The 13527-nt window shown below is 49.9% G+C and overlaps 1 protein-coding gene across 1 annotated transcript in view; it reads right to left on the reverse strand.

The window, feature by feature from the left end:
- The window catches only part of LOC138768175 (amine oxidase [flavin-containing]-like), a 62490-nt gene that overhangs the window by 958 nt on the left and 48005 nt on the right, over nucleotides 1–13527 (reverse strand). Inside the window, exons 9-14 of the mRNA XM_069946297.1 lie at nucleotides 12510–12606; nucleotides 11352–11405; nucleotides 10293–10350; nucleotides 8111–8208; nucleotides 7485–7596; nucleotides 637–699 (exon numbers count right to left, since the gene is read on the reverse strand). Of these exons, the coding sequence (XP_069802398.1) occupies nucleotides 637–699; nucleotides 7485–7596; nucleotides 8111–8208; nucleotides 10293–10350; nucleotides 11352–11405; nucleotides 12510–12606 (482 nt within the window). The remainder of the gene's footprint in view (nucleotides 1–636; nucleotides 700–7484; nucleotides 7597–8110; nucleotides 8209–10292; nucleotides 10351–11351; nucleotides 11406–12509; nucleotides 12607–13527) is intronic.

Consider the following 13527-nt stretch of genomic DNA (forward strand, 5'->3'; position numbering starts at 1 on the left):
GCTGACCAATCATGTGCATAGTTCAGCCTATTTTGCTTGGAAAACCCTATTAAATAATTTTATAGAGAAAATATTTAGACCAACTGTCTAAAACTGGACAAAACTCAATTCTCTCAGGATATACTTTCTTTATTTTAAAGTATTTACTAAACAGAATTTAAAAGGAATCTGTCACTAGGTTTATTCAACCTTAAAGGAAGGCACCATAAAATAGTAACAGAAATACTGAACAGATCGGTGTATTACTTCCATCATTCTGTCCAGCCGTTCTCCTAATATGCAGGAGAATAGGATTCTTGCCACGCCCCTCCCCTCGCCCTCCAGCTGCTTATTGACAGTTGACTGATTGACACAGCATGGATAGATAACTGCCAATCAGCAGCTGGTGGGCGGAGTTTTTTGCTTCATTTGGGTAGAATACATAGAATACTGAGGATTACTGGGCTCATAGGCGTGTCAAGGCGGGGAGGAGGCGTGGCCTCATTATCATGATTTACATGTTATTCCTGCTTAAGATTCCTGCTGCCAAATACACACTAGGCAACACATATTCTGTGTATGCACATAGCTAAATATAGTGCAGGAAGAAAAAAAAAAAAAAAAAAAACACAATTCCAAAGCTGAGGACTCTCTTACCATTGACTGAGGTTCTGTTATCCAAATATCACTTTCTGAAATTTTTCCCAAATCAAATAAGATCTGAAACACAGTTAATTGGAGAGGTTACATAGTTTACAATGAAGTCTCTCTAGAAAATAATTACATACATGCAGTGAATTCTCTCATCTCTAAGGGCCCTATTCCACCGGACGATTATCGTTCAGATTATCGTTAAATCGTTCAAATCTAAACGATAATCGTTCGGTTAAAATGCAGTTAACGATTAACGACTGAACGAGAAATCGTTGATCGCTTTATAAGACCTGGACCTATTTTTATCATTGCTCGTTCGCAAAACGTTCGCAAATCGTTCGCATTGAATAAGACGTTGTTCGGTCGTTTGCGAAGAAAAACGATCGCAATTACGATCATAAGTAACGATTATCGTTTCATGGAAATGAGTTAACGTTTTCAGGTCTTTCGCAATAGCGGTCGTTTGAGATCGTTAATCGTTAACGATTATGCAAACGATAATCGTCCAGTGGAATAGGGCCCTAAGGCTGGATGAATGTACAGGAAAAACTAAGTGAATCATTTCAATAGCTCGGCAGTTAACTTATCAGCCTGCTGCCTTTGAAGTCAGTGCCGCTCCATGCTGCTCCACCCCGGATGCCTGGAAAAACTAGATCCAATCCGGGAAAACTAGGAGAAGTTTCCTAGGACTGGATGCAGCTTTTCCAGGCACCTGAAGCTGAGTGGCATTGACTTCAAAGGCAGCAGGCTGATAAGTCTACTGAAATTCTCTCATCCCTATTCAGCCTGTTATAATATACAGTATACTGATATAACAGTATATATAATATATACTGACATACATATATGTGTAATAACAATAATTTAATAACAATTGTGTAAGAAAAAAAATTATTTTTTTTTAAGGACAGCTAGTCGGCAATGAAATTATTCATTATTGCATCCACGTTGCATTTTCATTCTGTTTCTGCATATGTGAACACAGCCTAAAGGTAGGTTCAAACTATATAAAAATGACGGCCGTCTTTCATAACAACGGCCAACATTTGCACAATAACGTTATTTGCGCAATGACAGCCGTTGTTATGAAAGACGCCTGTGCATTTTTACATGGGGTGAACCTATGTAAAAATGGACAACACTACGTTTTTTAATGCGTTTTGCACTTCCACTATGAATAAGAGGATCATAGCGCATCCTTTTTTTTTTTTAACGTACACAAAAATAAGGTCAGCTACATTTTTTGTGTAAGTTAAAAAAAAATGGAGGCATTTTGATGCAATTTATTTATAATGGAAGTCAATGGAAAAATGGATCCAAACGGATGCACAAAATGCATCCGTTTTTATGATAGGCGAACGTCATTTTTACATAGTGTGAACCCAGCCTAAGGAGTGTGTTCACATAGTCAGGCCATGTTCACACAACGTATGTGTTGTATAAATCACAACCGTTGGTACAATTTGCACTGACAGCCGTAATTTATACAACACATATGTTGCATGTGAATGGAATCCCGGCCGGAGTGTATACACACAGGGCCGTATTTGCCACTAGGCACCCGTGGTCCGGTGCCTAGGGCGGCGCCCTGCGGGGGGCGGCACCCGCAGGGAACACCTTTTTTTATTACTTTAAAAAAAAAAAAAAAACTCCGTAGGCACCGGCCCACGGGTGCCTAGTCCGCGCCGGGGGGGGGGGGGGGGGGAGGAGGGGAGGGGGGGTGACGGAGCGGCCGGGAGAAGGATGGGCAGGCAGGCTGGTTCCCTCCCCCCATGCAGCGCCGGGGTCCGGGGCAGGTGTTGAGCTTCCGGCACACACAGTGTGACAGAGGCCGGAAGCTCCCAGCTGCAGCCCCGCGGTCCCGGATCTTGTCTCCTGCTCGGCGGCGCTCACGTGATGTGACGTCATCGCCGAGCAGGAGAGAAGATCCGGGACCGCGGGGCTGCCCCCCCCCGCCTCTCCCCTGCCCCCCCCAGCCTCTCCCCTGCCCCCCCCCAGCCTCTCCCCTGCCCCCCCCCAGCCTCTCCCCTGCCCCCCCCAGCCTCTCCCCTGCCCCCCCCAGCCTCTCCCCTGCCCCCCAGCCTCTCCCCTGCCTCTCCCCCTAACCCTCAGCCTCTCCCCTGCCCCCCAGCGTCTCCCCTGCCCCTCAGCCTCTCCCCCTGCCCCCAGCCTCTCCCCTGCCCCCCACCCAGCCTCTCCCCTGCCCCCCCCCAGCCTCTCCCCTGCCCCCCCCCAGCCTCTCCCCTGCCCCCCCCAGCCTCTCCCCTGCCCCCCAGCCTCCCCCCCGCCCCCCCAGCGTCTCCCCTGACCCCTCAGCCTCTCCACCTAACCCTCAGCCTCTCCCCCTGACCCCCAGCGTCTCCCCCGGTCCCCAGCCTCTCCCCCCTGCATTCTCAGCCTCTCCCCCTAACCCCCAGCCTCTCCCCCTAACCCCCAGCCTCTCCCCTGCCCCCCCAGCCTCTCCCCTGCCCCCCAGCGTCTCACCTGACCCCAGCGTCTCCCCTGACCCCTCAGCCTCTCCCCCGGTCCCCAGCCTCTCCCCCCTGCATTCTCAGCCTCTCCCCTGACCCCCCAGCCTCTCCCCTGACCCCCCAGCCTCTCCCCTAACCCCCCAGCCTCTCCCCTAACCCTCAGCCTCTCCCCTGCCCCCCCCAGCCTCTCCCCTGCCCCCCCCCCAGGCTCTCCCCCTAACCCCCAGCCTCTCCCCCTAACCCCCAGCCTCTCCCCTAACCCTAAGCCTCTCCCCCTAACCCTCAGCCTCTCCCCTGCCCCCCAGCATCTCCACTGATCCCAGACTCTCCCCCTGTCCCCCAGACTCTCCCCCTGCCCCCCAGACTCTCCCCCTGCCCCCCCAGCCTCTCCCCTGCCCCCCAGCGTCTCCCCTGATCCCTCAGCCTCTCCACCTAACCCTCAGCCTCTCTCCCTGCCCCCCAGCCTCTCCTCCCTGCATTCTCAGCCTCTCCCCTGCCCCCCCAGCCTCTCCCCCTAACCCTCAGCCTCTCCCCTGCCCCCCCAGCCTCTCCCCCCTGCATTCTCAGCCTCTCCCCTGCCCCCCCAGCCTCTCCCTTGCCCCCCCCCAGCCTCTCCCTTGCCCCCCCAGCCTCTCCCTTGCCCCCAAGCCTTTCCCCTGCCCCCAGCCTCTCCCCTGCCCCCCCAGCCTCTCCCCTGCCCCCCAGCCTCTCCCCCTAACCCTCAGCCTCTCCCCCTAACCTTCAGCCTCTCCCCTGCCCCACAGCCTCTCCACCTAACCCTCAGCCTCTCCCCTGCCCCCCAGCATCTCCCCTGACCCCAGACTCTCCCCCTGCCCCCCAGACTCTCCCCCTGCCCCCCCGCAACTCCCCTGACCCCAGCGTCTCCCCTGCCCCCCCCAACTTCTCCACCTAACCCTCAGCCTCTCCCCTGCCCCCAGCGTCTCCCCTGACCCCAGCCTCTCCCCCTGCATTCTCAGCCTCTCCCCTGACCCCCCAGCCTCTCCCCTGACCCCCAGACCCCCTGCATTCTCAGCCTCTCCCCTGCCCCCCCAGCCTCTCCCCCTAACCCTCAGCCTCTCCCCTGCCCCCCCCAGCCTCTCCCCCCTGCATTCTCAGCCTCTCCCCTGCCCCCCCAGCCTCTCCCTTGCCCCCCCCAGCCTCTCCCTTGCCCCCCCAGCCTCTCCCTTGCCCCCCAGCCTTTCCCCTGCCCCCAGCCTCTCCCCTGCCCCCCCAGCCTCTCCCCTGCCCCCCAGCCTCTCCCCCTAACCCTCAGCCTCTCCCCCTAACCTTCAGCCTCTCCCCTGCCCCACAGCCTCTCCACCTAACCCTCAGCCTCTCCCCTGCCCCCCAGCATCTCCCCTGACCCCAGACTCTCCCCCTGCCCCCCAGACTCTCCCCCTGCCCCCCCGCAACTCCCCTGACCCCAGCGTCTCCCCTGCCCCCCCAACTTCTCCACCTAACCCTCAGCCTCTCCCCTGCCCCCAGCGTCTCCCCTGACCCCAGCCTCTCCCCCTGCATTCTCAGCCTCTCCCCTGACCCCCCAGCCTCTCCCCTGCCCCCCCAGCCTCTCCCCTGCCCCCCCAGCCTCTTCCCCTTCCCCCCCAGCCTCTTCCCCTTCCCCCCCCAGCCTCTTCCCCTTCCCCCCCAGCCTCTCCCCTGTCCCCCCAGCCTCTCCCCTGCCCCCAGCCTCTCCCCCCTGCATTCTCAGCTGCTCCCCTGCCTCCCAGCCCCTCCCTCTGACCCCCAGCCTCTCCCCCTGCCCCCAGCCTCTCCCCCTGAATCCCAGCTTCTCCACTGCCTCCCTACCGCTCCCCCTGAACCCCAACCTCTCCCCCTGAACCCCAGCTTCTCCCCTGCCACCCTAGCTGCCCCTCCCTGCTGCTCCCCTGCCCCCCAGCTGCTCTCCCTGGCTCCCCCAGCTGCTCCCCCTGTCACCCCCAGCTGCCTCCCTTCCCCAGTCACCCCCAGCTGCCTCCCTTCCTCAGTCCCCCCCCCAGCTGCCTCCCTTCCTCAGTCCCCCCCCCAGCTGCCTCCCTTCCTCAGTCCCCCCCCCCAGCTGCCTCCCTTCCTCAGTCCCCCCCCCAGCTGCCTCCCTTCCCCAGTCACCCCCAGCTGCCTCCCTTCCCCAGTCACCCCCAGCTGCCTCCCTTCCCCAGTCACCCCCAGCTGCCTCCCCTCCCCAGTCACCCCCAGCTGCCTCCCTTCCTCAGTCTCCCCCCAGCTGCCTCCCTTCCCCAGTCACCCCCAGCTGCCTCCCTTCCCCAGTCACCCCCAGCTGCCTCCCTTTCCCAGTCACCCCCAGCTGCCTCCCTTTCCCAGTCTCCCCCCAGCTGCCTCCCTTACCCAGTCACCCCCAGCTGCCTCCCTTCCCCAGTCACCCCCAGCTGCCTCCCTTTCCCAGTCACCCCCAGCTGCCTCCCTTCCCCAGTCACCCCCAGCTGCCCTCCTGCCCCAGTCACCCCCAGCTGCCCGCCTGCAGACGAGTTATGGTCAGAGAAGTCTTCATGATGCTGCGCCAGATGGAGAAGAAAGCAAAAAGTTAGCGACAGCAATTCGAGAAGACGTCACCTGTGAGTCATTAGTAACTGCACTGTAATCACTTCTATAGTGTGCAGAGCCTGTGTACCATTGGGGTCTCAATGGGTCAGTGTATTGTTTGCGGTAGTGTACTGACACAGCCCTGCGGTCACTACAGTACACTAACCCAAACTTTTAAACTAGGACCCAACTACAAGAGCTGCAGGCACTACAACTCCCAGCATATCCTGAGGGCTGTAGACTGTCAGTAAATGCTGGGAGTTGTAGTGCCTGCAGCTGTTGTAGTTGGGTCCTAGGTGCATTATACACTGGAGGCTTTGTGGGAGATCAGAATACAGAGATCTGTGGGGGCTCAGTGTGTGGAAGTGACCCCAGAACATCACTAATAGGGGATAGAACAAAAACATCTCCCCCTATCCCTATTAGTGCTGTTCTGGGGTCACGTCCCTGCACTGAGCCCCCACAGATCTATGTATTCTGATTTCCCACAACGCCTCCAGGACCCAACTACAACAGCTGCAGGCACTACAACTCCCAGAACAGTCTGCAGCCTTCAGGATATTCTGGGAGTTGTAGTGCCTGCAGCTGCTGTAGTTGGGTCCTACGTGCATCATACACTGGATGCTTTGTGGCATATCAGAATACATAGATCTGTGGGGGCTCAGTGCAGGGAAGTGACCCCAGAACATCACTAATAAGATATAGGGGGAGATGTTTTTGTTCTATCCCCTATTAGTGATGTTCTGGGGTCACTTCCCTGCACTGAGCCCCAACAGATCTATGTTTTCTTATGTGCCACAAAGCATCCAGTGTATGATGCACCTAGGATCCAACTACAACAGCTGCAGGCACTACAACTCCCAGCATGTACTGACAGTCTGCAGCCCTCAGGATATGCTGGGAGTTGTAGTAAAGTAGTACAATCCTATGATAACTGCGGCTGTAGACAGATGTATTGCTGGACCTTCAGGGCTGATGGTTGTCACCCACAGATTGCAGCCACCAGGAGACTCTGCACACAGTGATTTATTAAAGGGTTGTCCTCTCAGAGACTACAACTCCCAGCATACCCTGAGAGCTGTATAAATGGAGGGTGTTCTGAGATTTGTCACAGATACAGATGAATTCAGGAAAGAAGCGGGTCAGCATGTCGTGTCTCACTGGTTGTATATTGGTGAGCCCCAGGTACCCCAGTCCAACACTGGACAGAACCAGTCCCCAAACTAAGACGTCCCCGGCCTCCTTCCTTCCTCCATCACGTCTGTTTGATGAGAACAGCGGGCATCAAGCAGAGCGGCACCCAAGTGCCAGGGTATATACCATGCATGTACAGCAACGTGGGGGGGGGGGGCGCCTCTGCGTGCAAAGTGCCTAGGGCAGCATGAACTCTAAATACAGGCCTGTATACACATAGTATGCGCTCCAGTCAGGCTTCCATCCGGCCACACGAAAAACTGACATGTCAGTTTTGTGTGACCGCTATTCATTGAATAGCAGCTGTAGAAGACATGTCAGTTCACACAATGGAGCGCGCGGCTCCAGCCGCACTCTCCATTGTGTGCAATGGGGAATTGGGATGCGGATTAAAATCATCCGGCCGGGATGATCTTTAGTAACACCTGCCGTTCTGTGTGTTATACTTAGTGTGAACATAGCCTCAGGTTGTAAATTGCAGTTATTAAAGTAAAAGCCAGGAACAGATTTTAAATGTAGGATGAGTCATAAAGAAAAGACTGAGATTTCTCCTATTTGCAAAAACATTCTAGGCTTTGTTTTCATTTATTACAATAAAAAATGATCTATTACTACATATCATAATCCCATAGGAAAAAGAAAATGTACCTCTCTGGCGGCCCTTTCTCCAGCTTGGATTGCTCCTTCAAGATATCCACTCCACTCAGTGGCTGTCTCTGTGCCAGCGAAGAAGATGCGACCGAACGGTTGCCGAATAACCCTTAACATTTGGTAGGAAGAAAAATAATATTTCTGAAGAATATCTAGTAATGTGGACACTTCTATCTGCATCCATAAAGGGGTTATCCAGCGTTCGTAAAACATGGCCACTTTCTCCCAGAGACAGCACCGCTCTTGTCTCCAGGTCAGGTGTGATTTGCAATTAAGCTCCATTCACTTTAATGGAACTGAGTTGCGAAACCTGCACCCAAACTGCAGACAAGAGTGGTGCTGTCTCTGGAAGAAAGTGACCATGTTTTTCTAATGCTGAATAACCCCTTTAATTTTACCCTTGTTGTACCAAACACAGTTGTAGGTAACCTGACTTTTTAAAAATTAAATAACACACTTATCAACTAGATTTAAATGTGAAAACAGTGATATTTGATAATTTTACATATAGACAGCAAAATACCAGTTCCTGAAAACTATATATATATATATATATATATATATATATATATATATTATATATATATAAAAATATATATTTTTTAAGTTTCTTTAAAGCATACCTTCCAAACTGAGTCAGGACTCCTGGTGGAAAGTAAGCGGTATAGCAGCCCCCAGAGTACTGCTCCTCACACCAGTTCTTCTCTTCATAATGCACAGGCTGTTGGGACATTCACAGTTACCGACCTGATGATGCCGACTATATTCCCTGCCTTAGTCCCTGCTATATCCCCTGCTATAGTCCCTGCTATATCCCCTGCTATATTCCCTGCTCTAGTCCCTGCTATATTCCCTGCTATATTCCCTGCTATAGTCCCTGCTATACTCCCTGCCTTATTCCCTGCTATAGTCCCTGCTATAGTCCCTGCTATAGTCCCTGCTATAGTCCCTGCTATATTCCCTGCTATTTTCCCTGCTATTTTCCCTGCTATAGTCCCTGCTATAGTCCCTGCTATATTCCCTGCTATTTTCCCTGCTATAGTCCCTGCTATATTCCCTGCTATAGTCCCTGCTATATTCCCTGCTATAGTCCCTGCTATATTCCCTGCTATATTCCCTGCTATAGTCCCTGCTATACTCCCTGCCTTATTCCCTGCTATAGTCCCTGCTATAGTCCCTGCTATATTCCCTGCTATTTTCCCTGCTATAGTCCCTGCTATAGTCCCTGCTATAGTCCCTGCTATATTCCCTGCTATAGTCCCTGCTATAGTCCCTGCCTTATTCCCTGCTATATTCCCTGCTATATTCTCTGCCTTAGTCCCTGCTATAGTCCCTGCCTTAGCAAGAACTGATGTCCTGTATTCTGCTAAGCGCGTGAGGACTCTTTTTACAAGGCCAATTTTCAGCAGCAAGTGTTACTGGAAAGGCTAAATCACCCTGTGTAAAAGTGCCAGCGATAAGCCAATGGGATAGGATTACATTGGATCTTTTATGCAGTGCTAAAATTTACCGCTATTTGGCTCACGTCTCTCTGTGTTAATAGAAGTGCAGCCAATAACAATGAATGTTAATGGCTGCACGAACAACACCTTAAAGGGGAACTATTGGCAGGTTAGATGAATCTAACCTGCTGATAGCCCCCTGTAGTGCCCCAGGACGCTGAGGAGTGTCTTAACTTCCTCCTCGCCGCCGGTCCCGTGCTGTTAGTTGGAATAAACTCCGCTCCGGAGCACCCTTAGGAGCACTACAGCATCATCTGGCTTGCCCCCTTTATTCACTAATATTAGAAGGGGAGGGCCGGATGATGCAGCAGTGCTCCTAAGGGTGCTCCAGAGCAGAGTTTACCCTGACTAACAGCACAAGACCGGCACAGAGGAGGAAGGTAAGACACATACCTTCCTACTCAGCGTCCGCGGCACTACAGGCACTAGACTTGTCTAACCTGCTGATAGTTCCCATGTAATCATTCATGGGCCCCAACCACAATTTATTGAGCCTTATAACGAGTGCTGATCTTGATGATGGCTGGAGTTACGGTAATGGAAAAGGACCCTAAGGGAAGACAGTAGTCTGCATAGGACAGATTTAATGTCATACAAGAAGGCATTCGTCCTCCATAGACATTAAGTGTACAGATGAGCAAACTGAATCCTACAAACCAAAATCCGCCAATCACTGACTGAGATGGGACAGCACTGTCCAGTGATTGGCTAATTGGGCTGTCACTCTCGTCTACAGGAGTAACAGCCAATCACTGGACACAGCGCTGTCCCATCTCAGTCAGTGATTGGCTGAGCGGGCTGGAGGCAGCTGCGAGGGACACCGAAGGAGAAGAAGGATATAGAGAGAGAGCAGACAGGTAAGTAGAGATGAGCGAACTTGATGAACCGTACTAAAATACCTAAACGCTTCCAATGTTTTAATGCGGTTTGTTCGAGGTTTAGTTTGGACAAACTCAAACTTTGCCTCAAAATTCGGTGAACCTGCCGAATCAAACTTTTGAAAAGTTTGCTCATCTCTATTTGGGTGCATATTATATATGTCAAACTGTTCCAGTAGTTCCTTGAAGGAGACATTTTTCATACAATAACTTTCTTGAAATAATTTGGAGTGTTCATAGATTGTGAAGACCCAATATTTTTGGTTTATTTTGCTGGGTTATACTCTCCTTTGTGGATCACAGAAGAATTCCTCTGGGCACATGTGTAATAGAATACTTATCAGGACGTTCTTGCTGCAATGTCTCTACACTTGTTACACACCAATATAAAAAAACATGTACATGAAGTATTAAAGGGATCTTACATGGAGGGCTTCCTCTGACTCCAACACTCTTGCATAAAGTTCACAGATCTTCCTTTTTCTAAGTATAGAAGACAGAAGATTGAAACAATTCTGACAATTGCCTTAACAAAATACAATGCAAACATGTACAACGGCCTATGTTATCTAACAGAGGTAAAACACTATAAACCTGGGCACTACCAGGGATATCCAGAAAGCATGAAGGGTCCTACCTTTTCTGCTCTACGGCGCTCCTCCTCCACATAAAAGAGAGGGCCGAGAGCATGTTGCCCACACAATATCCGATAGCCGCCAGATGTAGCTGCACATTGTTAATATTAGGCAGCTATTTATCATGGCCCAAAAAATGTCCTGCCCCCTGTTGTCTGTGGATATTTTAGCACAGATGGGCAGAAGGAGGAGCGCCGAGAGCAGAAGAGGTAGGACCTTTCCTGCTCTCCGCATCTCCCCTTTAAACTGATTAAATATTTAAGAACAGAATTATGTTTCTGACTTCTTCTCTTTTTTATATAGTTGTAAAACAAAAAGAAACAACATAGGCCTTATTATTAAATGATCGAGCTAGTAATCTCTTTAAAGTGATACTGTCACCGCCTTTCCATATAAATAGTTATCAGCACCATTTTTAAGTTTATATTGTAGACATTTCATATCTTACCTTATAAAGGATTTCTTGGTGTTCTCTCTCCTCAAAAATCTTATTGTTGGTGGACAGTGCCATATGGGCTGGGCTTCAGGTGCGCTGTGCCCCATATCCCCACCTACATCAGTGCCGTAAACGCCCCACCCCCTCAGCAGCATCATCAGAATGGGCCAACCTACATGCCTAGCTCCGCCCCTCTGGTCCAGCCAATACAGAGGAGGTGGGGCCTATGACTCTATGTCACGATGCAGGGGCGGTACCTAAGCACCAGTGATGGCATGGAGGGGGCGGAGCCTACTAAGCCGATGTAGGTGGGGATATGGGGCACAATGGCCATAATAAATATATCTAAAAGAGTTAACTATTTAACTTGAAACCTATACTCAATCCTAAGAGAAAAATACAACTTCCCTTACCGTTCATCTTTTGTAAGATTGGCCAACTTCCTTGACTTCCGGGCCAGTATGAATCTACAATTACATGAAACATTGTAAAAATATAAATTGAATTTATTACTCTTCTCAAATTATTCTTGGCTATTTTACCTATATTACTGCGTGTATTATATTTGCGTTGTGACTTCACTCTATTTATTATCGCTTTGGAGGATTATAACTGTACAGATAATTATCAGGGTATGGGATATTATGTATATATGTTTTTAAGTCAATTGGCGTCAGTATGTTATTCAGATATGTAATACTGCATTTACACGGAACGATTATCGTTCGAATTTTCGCATAAACAATCGCATTTGAGCGATAATCGTACTGTGTAAACACAGCGAACGATCAAACAACAAGCGAGAAATCGTTCATTTTGATCTTTCAACATGTTCTTAAATCGTTGTTCGTTGTTCGCTGAAAATTCGCAGATCGCTACGTGTAAACAGTCTTTCACCGATTTACCCTATGTAAAAGATGGGATTAAGCGATCTTAAAAACGATCGCAATAACGATTTTTCTTACGAATTTTCAAAAGATTTTTCTAACGATTTTTTCGTCTAAACGCTAATTGTTATAAAAACCAAATTGTTGCTTCAAAATCGATCAATTTGGGCAAATTATTGCTCCGTGTAAACGAAGCATTAATCACTTCTATTCAAAAATCTCAAGTTTTCCAGTCTTTATCAGCTGCTGTATGTCCTGTAGGAAGTGCTCTCTGCTGCCACCTCTGTCCATGTCAGGAACTGTGCAGAGCAGTAGCAGCTACCCATAGAAAACCTTTCCTGCTCTGGACAGTTCCTGACATGGACAGAGGTGGCAGCAGACTGGAAAGAATACACCACTTCCTGCGGGACATACAGCAGCTGATAAGTACTGGAAGGCTTGAGATTTTTTTAATAGAAGTAATATACAAATCTGCATAACTTTTTGAAATCACTTTATTTAAAAACACATTTTGCCTCCGGAGTACCCCTTTAACAATGGGATTTTGCAACTTTATTTTATTTCAAACTTCACTAATACATAGACATTTGTGATATGAATTACATGACAACTAAATTCTGGTCAAAGTTCTCTGTACTAAAGGATGAAATGGACACATTTCTCATAACACAGAAGACATTTTACCCCATGATAGCAGGCACAGTGCCATCGGGTTTTGTATCATCAAGTGTTAGACCGATTGGTGCTTCTTCGTCTTCAATAATCATGCTCCCACAATAATCTAGTGAGCACAAAAAAAAAACAGAATAGAATATTTATGACGGCCGTTCATGATCATTATTGATGCACGTTATTTTGCATAAAAAAGAAGTTGGGTGAACATAGCCTAAGGATACATTCATACGTTCCATACTTTTGTATGTAATTGCGGGCCTGCAGTTACGGACAAATTTACTGCCCATTGATTTCAATCGGGCTGCTCACACTGTCCGTAGTTTTACTGATCAGTAATGCTGAATATTCAAAAAAGAGAACCCGTGGAGCCTCATTTAAGAGTCTCGAAACATAGGACTAGCCAGATATCCCTCCGGGAAGGACCCAGTCAAGGGATATCGGCTTAGTCCTGTGTTTTGAGACTCTTAAATGAGGCTCCACGGGCTCTTTTTTGCATATTCATGTTTCCCTGGGAACAGTGCACCTAGGATTTCACTGCATTGAGCGCGAGCTGAGCTTGGCAGTACATGGGGATGGCGGTAAGTGTGGGCGGCGGGATGTGGACATAGAGGTGAGCGGCTGCCCGGGGTCCGAGAGGGACCATAGCTGTTGCCATTTTTGTTGTTAAACTTACCTAAATTGACAATGGCGAGGAAGATTACGCCACCCCCTACGGGACCACAGAACATGCCACCTGAAGCGCAGTGTCGGACTAGCCCACCAGAGGATCGGAGAATCCTCTGGTGGGCCCCCAGCTTTAGAACCAGCACTAACACTGACTGACATGTCATTTGTCACTGGTTCTTCATGGGTGGACCCCCAGGATCATTTCCTCTGGTGGGCCCCAGATACCCCAGTCCGGCACTGCTGAGGCGGAATACTCATTATGCCTTATGGCAGAAGCAGCCCTGACCCAGAGTCTTCCGATATAAAATCTATGGTGATAATCGATGTTCTGGCCTTAAAATTACAATAAAATGTAACTATC

This window comes from Dendropsophus ebraccatus, chromosome 11, assembly GCF_027789765.1.
Source record: "Dendropsophus ebraccatus isolate aDenEbr1 chromosome 11, aDenEbr1.pat, whole genome shotgun sequence".
Classification (NCBI taxonomy): domain Eukaryota; kingdom Metazoa; phylum Chordata; class Amphibia; order Anura; family Hylidae; genus Dendropsophus; species Dendropsophus ebraccatus.